The 18,868-nt window shown below is 40.9% G+C and overlaps 1 protein-coding gene across 1 annotated transcript in view; it reads right to left on the bottom strand.

Moving 5' to 3' along the window:
- The window catches only part of SACM1L (SAC1 like phosphatidylinositide phosphatase), a 127,344-nt gene that overhangs the window by 59,354 nt on the left and 49,122 nt on the right, over positions 1 to 18,868 (bottom strand). Inside the window, exons 6-9 of the mRNA XM_088445703.1 lie at positions 12,184 to 12,243; positions 9,411 to 9,444; positions 5,891 to 5,992; positions 141 to 226 (exon numbers count right to left, since the gene is read on the bottom strand). Of these exons, the coding sequence (XP_088301829.1) occupies positions 141 to 226; positions 5,891 to 5,992; positions 9,411 to 9,444; positions 12,184 to 12,243 (282 nt within the window). The remainder of the gene's footprint in view (positions 1 to 140; positions 227 to 5,890; positions 5,993 to 9,410; positions 9,445 to 12,183; positions 12,244 to 18,868) is intronic.

The raw sequence follows: 18,868 nt of genomic DNA, 5'->3' as shown, positions 1-18,868 counted from the left end.
TAAAGGTTAACATTTTTTTTCTATCTTTTTATAGGAAGACTGAAAAAGATATCTACATGTATTTTGCATTTTTATTTTGCTCCTCGCTGCTTCTTACAAAGACTAATGAGTGTACAGAACAGCATTTATACAAGACTTACTTGAACGAATGAAGCTTTTCCTCCATTACAGTACACAATTTGCTCGGTTTCAACAAAGTTTGCAGCATGGCCTTCAGAATCAATACCTAAAATATATATAGAACACATTATGTATAAAAACAGAATATTATGCAGTAACTGAGGTTAGAGGGGAAAAAAAAGTTAAGTTCAACTTTAGTATTTTTAATTCTAAAGCTGCTGACAAAGACAAAGCCAAAACGAAAGTACTTCCTTACTATATAAATCACAAATCAATGATTTACCTGGGTCAATCATCACAAATAACACCAATTATTAAATTACAGTTATGGTTTCAAAAATCGGTACAGAGAACAGACAAACTTTCCTAGTTAGATAATACACAATAGTCCATGTATTATCTAATCAGACAAAGAATGAGTGGAACATATGAAATATAAAATGTACAAAGAGGATACACGTGCAGTATTGGCTTATACTCCTTTGAACTTCTAGGGTGAAATTTAGAAGCTCCAATTTGTAATGCGATTTTCAGCATTTTAAAGTTGCCGGATTTATCAAAGTAAAAAATAGCTGCTAAAATCACATAAAATCCGCCATTTCCAAACTCGACCTGACTGAATACACTTTTAATCAAAAGGTTTTAAATCAATAATAAAAAAGGCAATTATTTGAAATCACAGCCTGTCATTCTGCCAAAAATAAGACACCCCACAAAAACCTCCCCCTTCTTAATAAAGCAGTGCTACTTAGCATTAGACCCATACCTTTGTGGATGGAGGCCGGCATATGCTCAAACACTTTAAGTCCAAAGGATTTAAAAAAAACAAAAAACAAAACAGATGGACTGCTTGCTAGAGCTTTCCGTCACAAATAAGTTAAGATTTGTCAAACCTGTCTACTTTATAGACAGACAGCCAATCAGGCTGAATAATGAAAGATTGTTTCCAACTGGTTGCGTGTTAGATATTAACTAAATTGTACCAGCTTTAGTGAGCGGCACTGTAGTTTTAATAGTTTCGTTATATTTTTATTGGATTACGTTGGATCAGGAAAAGATGAGCAAGGGTAAGTATTACCAACTAGCCAGTGGAAATATGGGGAACAATTAAATAGCAATAGGCCACAAATGTTAAAATTATAAATTAAGGGTTATATTATATTTGAATAAGAGACACTTCTACTTAATGGAGACAAATATTAAGTTTATTGAAAAAAGGGGTACATAAAATATTTTATTAGGAAGGGGGAAATTAGGAAAGAAAAAGAACAGCAGTCGTTCTAGGTGTTGCACTTGGTAAATTTAAACCTTTATTATTCAATAAAAAAACAAAACAGCGAAATAGTGACATAAAATACAAGAAAGAAGGGGAATAAATAGACAGAATACATTGTATGTATTTAAAAAACTAAACACTGCGTGTTGATTTCCTTAAAATATGTATTATTGTTTAGTTGCTAGTGGTAGCACCCCCTTTCTCAAAATATTGTACTAAATTTCTCAATATAGATAACCACTGTATTATATGTAATAAGGGGCAAATAGGACTAGTGCAGAGGATCGCCCATTCCGGTTTTCTCTTTGGAATTACTAAAGTGGCACATATTAATTTTACACTGCCAAAAGTCATGGGATAGCAGTATGTGCAGGTAGGTGGCGTCACTGTACTGGGATTTCTTGAAAATGCCCAGACCTGCATCAGTTGTAATCTGACATCTTGTGAGTCAGTTTGAACACCGGTTAAGCTGCTTGTGGTAAGGCAACGTGAATTATCAGAGTTCGAATTGGGCATGATAGTGGGTGCCCAACGGATGGGACATTCCATTTCTGAAGTTGTGAGGACATCCAACATTCCTCGATCTACGGTGTCACGTGTGTACCGGGAATACATCATGGAAGGCATTACCACCCACTGTGGACAGCGCAGTGGCCAACCATGGGTGCTTAATGATCATGACCATGACCAGTGGAGTCTGTCCAGAATTGCCAATGGTAACAGACAAGCGACACTAGCACAAATCACATCCACATTCAATGCAGGAGGTACCAGACGCATATCCAGCAGGTTCTTTAGCTTCCACGGGATGTAGGAGCAGAACACCCATCGGGGTGCTCCTGTTAACACTACAACACTGGGCGCAGCGCCTCACTTGGGCTTCGGAGGTCGCTAATTGGACCCTGGAAGACATGTGTTTGTTTTATTTGTTTATGCTTACTGTATAGGTGAGGGTACCTATAAGTTGTTAGCGGCTCGCCACCACAAGAGAGCTCAGTGCGCAGGCTCATTCTGCTAGCACCAAACTATGATGTTCATAATACAGGTTGAGTCTCCCATATCCAAAATGCTTGGGACCAGGGGTATTTTGGATAACGGAATATTCCGTATTTTGGAATATTTGCATATCATAATGAAATATCTTGGGAATGGGACCCCAATATACACACAGAATACATCTATGTGTTATATACACCTTATACACACAGCCTGTAGGTAATTTTATACAATATTTTTAATGATTTTGTGGCTCAAGCAAACTTTGTGTACATACATGAAATGCAGTTATGTTTCATATACACCTTCTACACCCAGCCTGAAGGTAATTTTATATAATAATTTAAATAATTTGTGCCTTTAGACAAAGTTTGTGTACATTAAACCATCAAAAATCAAAGGTTTCATTATCTCAGTCATGCCAAAATTATTCCGTATTTCGGAATATTCCGTATTTTGGAATATTTGGATATGGGAGACTCAACCTGTACTTCACAATAGTAGGATCATCATCATCAGATGTTTGTAAAAGTGGCCACGTGAGCTAATACCTGGATGTCATGTCATTGAATTAATGAAAAGGACCGATTATATACCGCTAAATATCTCTGGAGGTTCACATAATTTGTTAACAGAAAACAGGGATGTTAGATCAATGTTCAATAACAAAATTGGCAAGTTTTCTATTATTTTTTGCAAAAAAAAGAAAAAAATAGCAACAACGAAAATTTGAAAACATATTGTATTACAAAAGTGCAACCTGCAAGCCTAACATATAAAGTTTTTAAGGGTTTAGCAATAAGAATTTGCCATTACTAGGAAATACAGTATGCGGATGCCATTTACAGTGTAATGAATGGAACAGATGTACAAACTCCTGTTATAATTCATGACCTCATTAATCAACTACATTTGTTCATTATAATAGATGTGGGCATTTCAGTTTACCCCGCGGCTGTCAGCTCAGACCTATTCAATTAGGTCCTGTATCTCCCGCGTGTTAAGCTCTAGAGGGAGCACTTTTCCTTGCAGCCTCAGCAGCTCAGGGGGAAAGTCTGTGTTAAAATGTGGGTTGTGTACGGGATGTTGGCGGTCAGAGCACCAACAAGTAAGTAGCCTAACCCTAACCCTCCTCACCACAGTCTAACCCTAAACCACCCCTAGTGCCTAACCCCTAACATAACCATCTCCCTAATACGTAGTCAAGTCGCCAGTGGTTGGGATTCTGGAGCCGGGATTCCAACTGCTGTCAGGATTCCAGCCGGTATTTGAGCGCCAGCATCCCGACCGCCAGGATGGTGACAGCATCTCTAAAATGCACCCTCTTAGATTTAACGCACTGGGAAACTTATATATTCTGCATTTAATGCTGACTATATGTGTTACCGCGCATGGAAAATTCCAAATTGAATAGCTCAGAGCGTGGAACATGGAGCTTAATACCGGCGCCTTACTGAATATATCCCATAATGTTTTCACTAAAGTAACATAAGGATATTTTAAGTCACTCTATATTTCTCAACAAAATGAAACAATGTATCTGTTTCTGGTCATAATTTACACTAGTGGGCACATTACCCAATATATAAATGTTATAGCAGCATAATCAGATATCTCTGTCATATATAAACACTAACTTCAGTACCCAGCTCAGCTCGTGTGGGAGTCAGTGATCTGTCTCTCCCTAGACAGCCGACTTCCTCCCTCAGTGGGTTGCACTCTGGTGATCTCTGCCACTTGGACACCAGCTCCCTTGTACTGAGCACAGGAACCACCTCTAGGGACTTGTACTGAGCCGACCCTTTTGTTCTATTCAGTGTCTGCCCTCTGGTATTCTTGTCACTGAGTACAGTGCTGCAGCCTCTACAGAAGACAGGGAGCTTCACCGATCACCGCACATAACAGGTCCCTGAACAACAGGTACACCAGCGCTTTGTAATGGGTCAACTCAGGTATCAGCTGTCCTCTTTACTGCAGGTTCTGGACTCCTCTCACTGCTCACAGAAAAAGCTCCTCTTCGGAGCACAGGGCTGAAAATTATTTAGAGACTTTCCCAAAGCAATGCAACCCTCCCCACCACGCGCTATAACCCTCCCCAATAATGCCTAAACCTAACCCTCCTCCCTTGGTGCATAAACCTAACCCTCCCCCATTAGTGTCTAACCCCCCCCCCCTAGCCTAACCCCCCCTGTGATGCCTAAAGCTAATCTCAACCCCCCTCCCACCTGCCAAGTCCTAACAAGCCCCGCTATACTTACTTTCGGCATCCCGGCTGTTGGGATTCTGGCGTCGGCATACCAACTACCGTCTGTATTCCGGCTTCGGGATTTCGTCAGCCGAGATGCCGGCTGTAGGTATATTCGCTACATCCCCACAGCATATAGTACTTACATAAACCCAAGGCTGAGGAGGAGGCTCACCGCCACAGCTACCCTAGCAGATGGTATGCGGGTGAAGTTGCTGCTACACATGCGCTTCAGCTCCCACGGTCATCTATATCATATGCATCCAGCGCAGAGAGCTCATCCAATCAGAGGTCTCTACTGGAGAAGCTGTTGCACATGTGCGGCAGCTTCAATCGCAGCCGCAGGCGGGCCGCTGACTCTGCAGCAACAGAGACAAGGTTGTCTCAGTCTTTAAAAGAAAAAAATTGGAAATTGGTTCGTCTGTAGAAGGGAGGGGGGGGGGGGGGGGATCTGTGTGCTCGGAAACTTCCCCCCTGCGTGCGCTACAGCTTAGCCTAAAACCTGCCTGGGAAAATTACCTACACAATGGTGAAGAACGCTTTACAATTGGTTCAGTAGTAGCGGGGTTTATTACAATCAGGCAAACAAACATTGTCATTCAAAGCTATATAGTTCAAATATATACAAATACACACACATACTATCGTATTAGCATTCCAGGTAGAAGGTTACCGCACCATAGAACATTTACTTCATTTGGTGTACACCAGACATACAGTATGACCCTCCACTCAACTGGCTGTATGTGGTTATGCTTACAGCATATGACAGATCAAATAGCCATTCGATGCTGAGTACTAGACACACTTTACAGTGTAACACATAGCTAGTGACACTTATTTTTGGGATAGTTAAGAATTATGTAACAAAAGTCATGTGACTTAGTGAGTAATGAGCTACAACACAATGCCCAATTTTAAAGTTGTGGGTGGAAAGGACAGATAGTCAGATCTTACTTTTTAGGATTAGTAACATTTTACATTAACGATCGAGGACCAAGCCTCCATATATCAAATACTGTAGGACATTCTCAAAACTTAAGCAGCATAATGTGGAATAGTGTGACAAACCAGATTTTATGTAATGTATTGGGAAGACAGTAGATTGGCAAAAATAAATGAGTAGCAAAAATAGATATCTGGCAACAAAAGGACAAAGCATTAATTAGGATCTGAGCTCTGCAACTTTAAAGTCGACATGGATGTAGACTACATAAATAATTTTGCCTTTAGAGATCATGGACTTACTGTACCTCTAACATAGTATCGTACACCTGCTCGGAAACAGCTTCTTCTAGAGACAAGAATCCAATCAAAATATTTTCCATTAACGGAACAGGAATGTATAGCAATAACTGGAAATACAGTTAAGGAAAACACTATCACATTATCACCTGGTGTATATATACTTTTTCATTATCAGACATTTCATTTTATCCAGGTCTTAACATTTTCCTTTTGTTCATTTGTAAAGTTTAAACAATTACCTAATTTTCAGTCAATGCACAGATGTCTGATGTAGGGGAACCCTTTTGTTATTTCTTTTCATGTTTCTATAGGAAGGGAAGGGGAGATGGATTCACCAAGTCCCAAGCCATTAATAAATCAAATATCTCAATATCAAATATATGCTGTTTTTCAGAACCAAACGTAAAAGAGTAGAACCGAAACACCTAGCTCTAATTTAAAGATGTGCTGGGGTATTAAAATAGTGAGTAATAAAATAACCTCATTAGGACATTCATCTTGAGCAAGTTTATGTGGCGTAAACAATGGATTATGTATGTTCCAAGTAACAAGGTGAAATAACATTTTGCAAATAATGTGAGAACATTTGCCTACAAAATGACATGGTAATGCTTAGTAAGGAATATTCCTAGGTACTTAGGGCCTGATTCAGACCCGCTCGCGCATGCCAGAGCCGGCTCCGACGTGCGCATGCGCGAGACCCGGCTAGCGACGGGCGCTCCGGGTCTCACACCAAAAGGGGGCGACTGTCGATTTTGATTTACAGCTCGCACCGTTTTGGAGGCGTGGCTTCACAAATAAAGGCGTTCCCATGCGAACGCCTGCCGTTTGTGGGCGGCCCCACTGACATCACCAGTGATGTCAGTGGGAGAGCTTCCGGCTCTATTAGAGCCAGAAGCTCTCTGGGGCTTGCGGCCACGAGACCCTACCACAAGGGTCTCGTTGCAAGCCTGATGGTCTTGACCATCGCGACCATCATCCTGGCCGCTCGCAATAGCTGTGGGTGGTCACAGGAGGCCGCTCCAAAAAAGAAAAAGAAAAAAACGCCCTGATTCAGAGCGAGCACTCTTTCAGAGCGTCCGGCTCTGAATCAGGGCCTTAGTGTACAGGAGTATCATATAAAATTCAACTTTGTTTTTCCCCATATTTGCTTTGATTATGAGATATAGATATCTAATGCCTCAGTCTTTCCAGGTTTCATAGTGTACCAGAGTGCCCACTATACTCCTTCATATTCTACAGGAGGTATGGTGTGAGGACTCCGTAATGGTGATTGTAAGAAGAAAAGCATCTGTGTACAAACGAGTGTATGTTTGGAATATATACAACGTTAGGGTTTGTATGGATTTTAATAGCAAGAAGTTCAATAAATAAGGCAAATATTAACGTTGTCACAGGACACTCAACAATAATATTCACCTTATTTATTGAACTACTATTAAAATTGTTATTAAATTAGTCAAGACAGTTGCTGAAGGGTTAAAACAAAGCACGCATGCAGCTTTGCAATTACGTCCTTGCTATTATGCAAATGAAGCAGGTGGTGTTTGATACTCCCTGCTGCATTGGCGATCACAGCACTGTGATGGAGGTCGCAGGCTGGGATCACCATCGCGACCATCGGGAACGCCGGCTGACCCCACCCCTTAAATGTCTCTGCTTATCTATCAGGCAGAGGAATTCAAAGGGCTGCGTGCGACTACGCAGGACCCATTCTGCACACTCGCAGAATGGGTCCTGTACACGTGCAGCCTCTCGATAATCTGGAATATGCGATCAGCAAGGCCCAATGTTTTTTTAATGTGGTTTTATGTGTAACTGAATGATATTGCTGTGGATAATAAATTAATGTTATATGTTTTGACATTTTTGTAATTCATTATTGTTTGCGCTCTTTTTGGTGGTTAATTTATCTTTTTTTTATTTTTATTTTAGTAGTATAGTCTACTGCATTAGGAGCTGCTTTGATGTGACACAATATATTAATTGTGTTATAATTTGCACCTGGTCTATTTGGTTTCTATTATACACAGTGGCAGGTAATCTTGGCGATATTAAAAAACGATAAGCGCACTTTTGTGGCTAATCTTTTTTTTCACATAACATCTGAATGATTTTCCAAATCATTACATGTTGGCAGATAACGTAGAAAAAAGTGATTTTCCCTACATTATGTGCTTTCATACATACCTATCTTAGATGTGTCAAATAGCGCTACTGACACTTACTACCTCTCCTTACATTTCCCCTCATAGTGCCTTAACTATTGCTTGTCTACTTAAGAGAAAAAAACCTGTGAATTCAGCTTGGCCAATTTAGTTTCCAGGTAAGGCAACATGGTATGTGTTTTGGGACTTGGGACCAGCTGAAGCACGAGTGTGTGTGAAACTAGTAGACTTGATAAGTGGTCTGTTCATGGAGTAGATATGGACTACAGCCGACAAGCTCGGACGTCAATGGCAAACCGGGAACTCAAACTAGAAGTGGATATATAAGGCACCCTGTATCAACTGAACCAGCCAGGCGAACCGCAGCCCACCTCAGCCCTGGAACCGGCCCGTTACACTCAGTATCAACCGCAGTGTACAAACTCAGAACAGGAGAAACCGAACCCCAGCCAAACGGAGGGAGCGAGATAATTTATAATGAAACAATAAATATATGCACCAAATATAATGATGCAGGAGAACCTCCCTCCTGTAAGAACCTTAACAGATGGAAACAGTGGGTGCAGGCCAGGAAGCAGCAGACTGCTGAGGGCTGCAGACAGAGGATCGCTGGTAGATAACAGGAGTCCGCTCAGCAGGATATGGATAACAGGTGGCAAAACTGTAGATGGTCAGACACAGAAGCACAATAGCAAAAACAGGAACAGGACAGGAATGACTGAAGCCTGGGGAACAGGAACTATCTCATGAAGATGTTGCTCTGGCAATATGCTGTTCTCCTGAAGTGGTTTATATAGGCAGCAGTGGAAGTCCATTAGCTGCCAGGATCATGTGACCTCAGCTGCAGCACATGGTCTGGAGAGTCACACGGGGAAATCCAACACCGTAGCACCCATGCAGCCGGCTTGTTCACTTACATATGTGCTGCTGAGAGCTGGGTTACTGGAAATGTGCGAAGCTCAATGATGTGGCAGCACCACATATACCGTTAGTGGACCCTGATTCGTGACAGTATGACAGTGAGAGATAAATAAATCAAGGGCCAAAAGGACAGCAGTATTTTTCCTCAGGGGCAATATTTTGCATCCTAGAATTGTATTGGAGATCTTTTCTATACTGGTTTCCAATTCTTTTTGTACCACATGATAAGTCCTTACACTCCCATTGCTAGTTCAAGATATTGTACATGACGTATTAGTATTAAACTTTGCATAAGAATGCTTGCTTAATTATTTTGACAATTAAAACCCCACCTGCTTACACTGTAGCATAAGCTCCACTAAAACAGTTAACAAGTTATATAAAGTTCATGGCATTTAATCATAATTAACGCCCATAGGAAAATGTAAAAGGATACATCCATGAATGACTGGAATAGCAAATTTATGAATCTGTAAATAAAGTAAAAAATAAAATAAAGTGCTTAATTATCAAAACCATCACAGGATGAGCTCATATTTCATTCTTTGCATTTAAGGGTCGACATTCTAGCATATACAATATGCTTTATATAAAAAAGTTTATGCCAGTCCTTTACAAATGTGTGTGCTATCTTTCTCAGTATGGGTTATTTTTATGTTTGTATGTTAAAACATGAACAAGCGGTGAAACCCAAACTCAAAGAAAATAGATCAGAGCGGCTACACTGAATTTTGCAAACAATTTTAGCGCCTTATTTTAATGCTGAATTTAACCCAGTAATACAACAGGTTTCTAAAATGATCTTTACGTCATAAAAATATGGACACATGTTAACCACTATTAGATTAAATTTACAGTCATTAATTTGAACTTCAACAAAGAAATAGCGACCTGGCGCCAGCAATGATGTATAAAAACTAAGTGTCAAGTGCTGCACACCTATACAAAAGGAATTTGCCAATCCTCTCACAACAAAAAGCGACGATATATATGTATAAGGTGGTGCTATTGAGACACACAATAATATAGAGATTCAATATCCCTTTTTAATTACCATATGACAATCATTCAAATACATTTCCTTAAATATAGTACGTGCACATAATAATAAAAATAAAAAAATATATAGAATAAATAAAACACTCAAGGAACGTGAGAATGAACAGCTTAATCTTGGAAAAATTGTTCAACAAAAATACATATAGTGATCTTGAATTAATTATAATTTGCTACAGTTCAGTAAAGCATTATCTCTGGCAGTACTGCAGTGTGCTGTATATGTAGCAAAACATATCTTTGATGGTGTTTTAAGGCTCTTCCAAATGCATAATAGTTCTAATGAATAAAATTAACAGATGATCAGATCTGATCTGGAATCCATATACTCACAGTCCCAAATCAACATTTAGGGCCAAATTCAAATTGGAGCGAAAAGTCCGTTATCGGTGATAATTTATCGCTGATGACGTAATTTTCGACATTTACACTTATCCCCATATTCAATTTCAAAGACTTTTCGCAAGTGCGAGAAGTCTTTGTAAAAAAAACTGGGATAAGTTTTCACCACTGTTTAGGTGGCGTACAAAAATGCAGAATTGGGGTTTTAGGGGTGCAGAATAATAAGCCTGCAGCCTTTGGAATGCCCCCTTAAAGTAATCAGTGTTAAAAAATAAAATAAAAAAAAGTTCCTCAGGGCACCCGAAAAAAATACTTTCATTTTCGGGGCGAAAAAAAAAATATCGTGGGACAAACTTCTAAACTAGCAAAATCGACTCCGGAGGGGTTCCTAAGTATGCGGCAGGTGTTTTCTAGAATGCGGCTGCTTGCGGCAGGTGAATTTTTGAAGAAATTTTTAAAATCACTTTAGGGACTTAAAAAATATGTTTGCACCCATTTTCATGTACCCCAAATTTGATGGGACTAGTTATTTCTTCCAAAAAATAAAGCCAAGTTCTATTCTTCGCCACTTCCTCAAAGCAGCATTTATGCACCTGCAGGCCAAATTGGGGGTAATCATAGTGATCCCCCATGTCAGACCATCTTTTGGGGGGGGTGACAGGATGATTTCTCCAAAACTGACACGAGTTTTCGATACTTACCTTTCCGCCGGGTCCCGTTTTCACCGATTCCTAATAGAATACGGGGATAAGCGGGCACGCGCCCGATACTTTATCCCCTCCTAAAAGGGCGATGATGGCGAAAAGTCTGACCTCAGACTTTGCCTCGTATTGAATATGGCCATCAAATGTAGTTGAATTCCTCCGTAAGCAAAAGCTTACAACTGGTGCATTAAAGTGTCCAAACTTGCTTGCTTGCAAGTGAAATATTTAAGAAAAGTTGAATAATAAATGTTATACTAAAATAAATTTACATTAAATAGGTCTCTGTGATGATCTACATTAACAACTTTTCTTTGATCCAGATAAAAATAAAAATGTATTAATAGTTTCAGTAGAAAACAAACTTTTTGAAAAAAAATAGAAAAACTATTGATGTGGAAGATTCACTGACCTCTGCTTATGGATGCATTAAGTGTCCCAGCACACCTAATTAGCCAGAACACTAATAAATGTCCATAATTATATTTTTTTTATTCTATCAATGGAGCTAATATGCTTTAGTTTATGATCCCCTCTTGTGCTTCTCCTTCTCTACTTTCATCTACTTCTTACTCCCCACTAGGGCACCTACTGTACCACTTATGCTGCCCGTCCAGTAGGCGATTAAACCTAGCGATGGAGTGATAACAGCGGTCATTATCGCTCCATCGCTTGATAATCGCCCGCAAATCGGGCAGTAAAAGGTTGAAAACGACCAGCGATGCGCGCGCCCGCTGGTTGTTTTTAACATCAATCATCGCCCAAACATGACGGTCAACCTGACGACCGCCGTGTTCGGGGATGATTGATCTGCATACACTGAACGTCTGAACGTTCAGTGTATGCAGTTCACCCCGCGTCGTAATCGTGACGTCGTCTCCGGCATCGCCTAGTGGATGGGCAGCTTTAGTTGCTTTGCTCTGTTGATTACCTGGGTGTTATGGTCGCTAATGTAGCAATGTATATTATTCATGTCCTTGTCATCTATTGTACTGTAAGTCACTGGTCAACTTAATTGATTTTGTACTTTGTAAGGCGCTGCTGAACACTTGTGGGACCATATAAATAAATGATAATAATTATAGAAAATATTGTTTATTTTCTCATTACCTCAGGTTGAGCAGCAAATTCTCTGAGTAAATGGCCATTCCAAACAAATCTCTGATCAGCCTGAAAAACATACAAATGGAATGTTAGTTTTGTCAATAAACATATTAATAGTTGCATAAAGCTATATAAAACAATAATTTCACAACCCATTGAATGGATTTAACAGGGAGGTCTAATATTCATATTAACTAGTTTCTACACCAATTTGTCCAAGAAAATTTTTGGTACTTCCGTATCTTTGTGGCCCCCTGGTTACGCTACTTACGTATCTTCACTGAATAGTGAAGATACTAAGTAGCGTATCCAGGAAATACTATTCGGCCCCTTGCGGGCTAGCTGCGCTCGCCACGCTGCGGGCATGGTGGCTCGCCATATGGATTTATTCCCCCTCCATGCCCACTTGGATGGTAGGGAATGACGTCGGACATTAGCGTAAAGATGAGCCAATGACCAACGTCATTCCCTACCATCCAAGTGGGCATGGAGGGGGGAATAAATCCATGTGGCGACCAAAGCGAGCCACCGTGCCCGCAGCATGGCGAGCATAGCAAGCCCGCAAGGGGCCGAATAGTATTTCCTGGTTACGCTACTTACGTAGCATAACCAGGGGGCCGCAAAGATACGGAAGTACCACATTTTTTAATGTATATACTGACTAACAATAATACACCCAATTAATTTAACTGAATCATTACACCACCACTTAGACTGGCTACCGTAGATGTGTATATTACTTTGTAGCAAAAGTTGCCTGATAACTGTGCAGTGTATATATGGGTAAACAAATAAAAAGTGTTAAAACTACAATCTAAAGTATAATGGTTATTTTTTAGATTGTAACTGGTCAGAAATTAAGCAGGACAATTTTCAACAACCTGACACAGCAAGAGAAACTTATTAGGATTAACCAGTTCTAAGTGACAAGGCAGGACTACTCACCCCTGACCAATTTTGTGATTATTTCCCTGAAGACCATGCCTTGTAACATTAAGAACAATGCCATGTCTTGAACAAAGAAGCTATGTAATGTTAATCACAAATATAACCTGTAGCATGGATCTTAAATCTTACCAGGGAAAAAAAGAACATGGATAATGGGCCTGATTCAGACCCACTCGCGAGCGGCTGTCCGCTCGCAAGTGGGTCGATGTTATGGACTGAGCATGCGCACGACGGAGGGAGCTCCGCCGTGCGCATGCGCCAGACGCGACGAGCGAAGGAAAGTCCTTCGCTCGTTGTGTCCGATCAAAGGGGGCGTGCTGTCAAAGTTGATTGACAGCACGCCCCCTTTGGTGGGCGTGCCAGGGGCGTGCCTCCCTGACGGGGGCGTTCCCACGGGAACGCCTCCCGTCAGAGGCCGGCCCACTGACATCACTAGTGATGTCAGTGGGAGTGATTTTGGCTCTGATAGAGCCAAAATCACTCCGGAGCTTGCGGTTGAAAACCTCAACCGCAGGCTCCGACTCGCAATTTCGATGGTCGCGATGGTCTCGACCATCGCGGCCATCACAATGCACGCTCGTATAGCCTGTGGGTGGTGACACACAGCTATACGAGCGTCCAGGAGGACGCTCCATGAAAATGGAGCCCGGCCCTCATTCAGAGCGTGCGCTCTGCTCAGAGCGTACGGCTCTGAATGAGGGCCAATGTTCTACAGCTTGGACATGGGAAACTTGGATAAGTCTCATTATATAGGGCCTTCCTTAATTATTAGAGAGTGTATTTGATTAGGCTTAAGAACTGTGGTGAACTAGTCCTGAAATTGTGCCACTTTGAAAAAGATTACTCATTGGACCAAAGTAAAGCACTGCAATGTGCAAAGCAGTCTGTATTTGAGAAATACCCCACTAGTTTGCTGCCTACAAGTGTTTCAACTCCAACCTTTCCTTCAAACTTCACATCCATGCACTCTTCTGAATAAAGTGAAGTGGGAACAAGTTTAATAAATTTAAGATAGAACTGCAATTGATTAATTACATAGCTTGTTTTATGCCTGTACATTGCCCAGCTTCATTCATAAAAGGACATTTGTCATTTTCTATTCAGTAAGAATTATAGTTATTTTAGTTACATCAGCAAACTGGAATAAGTCCCTACCTTTCAACATTTATCATTGAGGACCGGGACATGTATGTTCTGCCACGTCACAGGGCGTGAACAGATTTTCCAATGCACTGTCCTCCCTTTCCCCTGAAGACAATTTACAGCAACCATTGACCGATGCTCTGGAGTAAAGGGAATACACCTCCCCACTGAATCTGGACAAAGCGGTCCCGATCGTGAAGAAGCCCTAAAACATAATGTCCCACCTAAACTGGGAGGCATTACTACTCTGTAGTCTTGGGAACCCAGCTCCTTCCACCATATAACTCTATGGCTTCCAGCTTGACTACACTATTACTCATATCACATGCAGCCACGTGGTCATTAACACAGACAAATGTAACAGTGAACAGGTCACTACTTTACCCAATATAAACACATTTCTGAGATATAGTAAAATGTGCTGCTATGAAAGAGGAATACAATAAGATGCTTTGACTCTAGTCAAACACACCTTAAAACAGAAGAGGACAAATCACAAGAACACAAAGAGATATCTAGTTCCATAAAAGAAACTAAAAGTATGAATGCTAGATACTTTATATTCATCAAATAACTCTTGATATGCTTTGTATGACTGTAACGCTGTTCATGGCGTGAAAGCAGGAATCCTGCAGACTGATCCATTGATAGGTGACAAGAAGCAGGAGATGACACGTGGTTGAAACAAGAGAAAAGGTGGCTAGATTCAGGTACCTCAGGCAGGTAATTAGTGTAATGGATATGTAAATAGGAGACATTTTGCATTGCTTGGTGACTTGTAGGATGCTTTATGTATTTTAAGGCCATCACTCAGATGCTACATGTAGCGTACCGCAGTCACAATGTCATTATTGTATAGCCATCCCTATGTTTGTAGTATTGTATAATGGTCACTAAGATGCTGTCTGAAATGATAGTCACACCACTGGCATGATGGATATGCCCACTCGTTTGGTGGAAACCCTTCCCTAGAGATTGGTGCTTTAACAGTGGCTACCATAAGTAGAATTCTTCCAAACCACTTATAGAAAATATATACTGTATCTTCAGATCATAATACAAATCACTGACAAATCACCACATGGTAGTTGGGTATTACTAAAACATTCACAGTGGGGTGTTGCTAATCATTCTTATGCTCCTTAACCTCACAACAGCATCTGATATAGCTCATCACCCGCTCCTCCTTCAAACAATACATTCCATCAGGTTCTGCAACTCCATTCTCTTCTCCTCCATATCTATACCAAGTATACACCTTTTCTCAGTAAGATCATCAGTCCCTTTGGCCTCCTATACCACCTCTATGCTAATGAAAACACATTTACTTTTTTCCCCCCAATCTCTCTCGCAGTCTTGTTGTCTTGCCACCTTCTTTCAGCAATTTCCTCCTGGATGGCACAACACTTTCTGAATGCCCCCCCCATCCAGTCTCTCTACAAATACTGCGGTTTCCACCTACTCTATAGATACAGAATCAGGTCCTTCCTCCCCTGGAAGCTACTAAAAGGCATAGTTTCTAGCCTAGGTTATGGTAATCTACTCCTTTCTGGCCTTCATGACCTCCTCCCTTACTCGTTCCACTCGATTGACTGTTGCCTTGCCTCCTCAATGACTATCACTTCCCACTCTTGCAATCAGGATATTTCTTGGGCTGCTTCCACCTTCCGGGATGCCCTCCCAGGCTCTATTAGACTATCTTCCAACCTTTATTCATTTCCTTAGAACTCTTATTTTATTCTATCTTACACCCAGCTACATAACAGTCTGTGCCCTTTTCCACTATGGTGTCCACCCATATCCCCTTTAGATTGTAAGCTTATTCTAGCAGGAACCTCTCCCCTTTGGTCTTCTCTGCATAATTATGCTACCATAACACTAATTATATATTTATGTAATACAGTTAATTTGTTTGTATTGGTCTGTACTTATGTAACTTAAGCTGGGTACATACTAGACGATGTGTGTACCCAGCGATGGCAGATGCAACTGGACGATACATCGGGCAGTCCGTACACACTGCACAATCTGGTGTACAACCATCCGATAGGTCGTTCCCCCACCACATCCAGAACCGTGGTGTTGGCAGTCAGTTCTTCAGACTGGCCTGCACTGAAAACAGATCTGAAGATACGACTAACAACACTTGGGAGCGCGCAATAGTGTGTACACACTGGACAATTTGTTGTTCGGATTTGTCCTTAAACAACAAATCGTCTAGCCAGCTTTATTGTCACTTGTATTCCCCTAGTGGCACTTTAGAAATAAACAATGACAATCTATTGTGGTATGTAAAGCTAGTGAGATATAGGGTGCTTTACAATATTTAAGTTAGAAATTAAATATTATGGCTGTATGTAATGCTATGAGCAGTGAGATAGCGTGCTTAATATTTCAAGGTTCTGTTCTTGGACCTCTCCTTTTCTCCCTATATACGTCCTCTTTAGGTGAACTCATTAACTCCTTTGACCTCCAATATCATCTCTATGCTGATGACACTCAAATTTACCTTTCCACCCCTGAGCGCTCCCCCTCGCTCCTTACCCGTATCTCCAACTGTCTCTCTGCTGTCTCTTCATGGATGTCCCAGCGCTTTCTTAGACTTAACTTGTCTAAGACTGAGCTGATCATCTTCCCACCCTCTTCCACTACATCACTCCCCACAATTTCATTATCCATTGATGGCACAACTATCTCCTCTAGCCCCAAAGTGCGCTGTCTTGGAGTTATCCTAGACTCCACCCTCTCCTTTAAACCACACATTCAGCACCTCTCGCAGTCCTGCCGTTTCCACCTAAAGAATATCTCCAGGATTAGACCCTTCCTCACCCAGGATGCCACTAAAATCCTCATCTACTCACTGGTCATCTCTAGATTGGACTACTGTAACCTTCTCCTAGCTGGCCTTCCAGTCTCTCACCTCTCTCCACTACAATCGGTTCTCAATGCTGCTGCTCAGCTCATCTTCCTCTCCAGACGTTCTACATCTGCTTCCCCTCTCCTACAAGCGTTACACTGGCTCCCCTTCCCCTTCAGATGCCAATTCAAGGTTCTTACACTCGCCTACAAAGCCCTCACCAAATGCTCTCCCGCATACAGACCTGACCTTCTCTCCCTTCACACTCCCGCCCGTCCACTTCGCTCAACAAATGCATGCCGCCTCTCTTGCCAACTGATTACTTCCTCCCACATCAAAGATTTTGCCCGTGCTGCTCCCTACTTTTGGAATGCTCTTCCTCTCCCCATCAGACTCTCCACCTCTCTACAAATCTTCAAACGGGCTCTCAAGACCCACTACTTCATCAAGGCCTTCCAGCACTCATCCTAACCCACCTCATGCTCTTTACTCTCTATCTTCCCCTTGTGTGTCACGCTTGTCTGTCTGCCCCTCCCCTTTAGAATGTAAGCTCTCAAGAGCAGGGACCTCTTCCCTCATGTGCTTCTCTTTACATTTTCTTCTACTCTTTACTCCCCATAAGGGCCCCTAACACGTGACTGCCAACTCCCGGCTGCTTATTGTGAGTTCTTTAATCGCTATTGCAGCAATGTATATAAATCGTGGCCTTGTCCTGCACTGTAATGTACTGTAAGTTACTTGTTTCCTCTTCACCTATTAGGTCTATGTACCATGTTAAGAGCTGCGGAACACTTGTGGCGCCATATAAATAATGGATAATAATAATAATAATATTTTATTAGGTTAGAAACATTCCGTATGCCTATTAACACATGGATATACATAGTGGATTTACAAGAACCTTTGTAAATGTTTATGCTTCTAGAACAGTTAAACTAAATAAATGTTTTCTACTTTTTCAATTCAATTGAGAATAATAGATTTATTCGACTCTAACCAACCAGAATGGACAGATGGTGTCCTCCTGTGCAGTGAGCTGTGGTGGCTTCTTTCACATAAATGGTGCAGTCCAGGTCCAGGATTACGTGGTATAAAAATAATTACACAATCTAATATAACCATATTTTTATTAAAATAATGTATGAGAGCCAGTCAGTGTGTCCAATACATATTGATATAAAAAGTCTCCCCACTATTTGAATTTTATATTAGTATGTCATAAGCAGTGTGCTAATAAATGGCCCAGTTTTTGTTTATGAACCAGTCAATGTGGAATACGTGAGCTAAGCATACACAGGCTAAAAGAAAAGCCTGGATGCAAATAAGGAATATTGAACCTAGATAAGTGATTCCTTGATTGGGATGACATTTTTGGTATTTCAACACAATCTTCTGTAACCTGCATAGGTTCCACCAGGACTGATTATTTCTGCTCCAGTGTAGCCCAAATGTTATTTAGCTCTAGGGTCTGGAAGACACAAAACTCGCAAAGCGTCCAAAATAACTACCCAAGAAGAAGAAAAAATAATTGGAAAATAGTTGTATTTCATAAAAGAAAATTATTGGAAAGATGTATCTAATATGGAAAGGTAAATGTACAAAATATACTAAAAAATGTAAAGCTAAATATATGTTTGATATTTGTCAACATACTGCAAGTAATGCACTTGGGACAATGGTGGCATACAGCCAGTAGGGCTGAAAATGCCTAATAAGTATGTGTGTCAAACAAAAGAAGATTGT

Source organism: Taudactylus pleione, unplaced genomic scaffold (assembly GCF_031769625.1).
Source record: "Taudactylus pleione unplaced genomic scaffold, aTauple2 ptg000386l, whole genome shotgun sequence".
NCBI lineage: Eukaryota > Metazoa > Chordata > Amphibia > Anura > Myobatrachidae > Taudactylus > Taudactylus pleione.
Note: the sequence above shows the minus strand (reverse complement) of the source record. Positions and strands in the feature narration are given on the sequence as shown.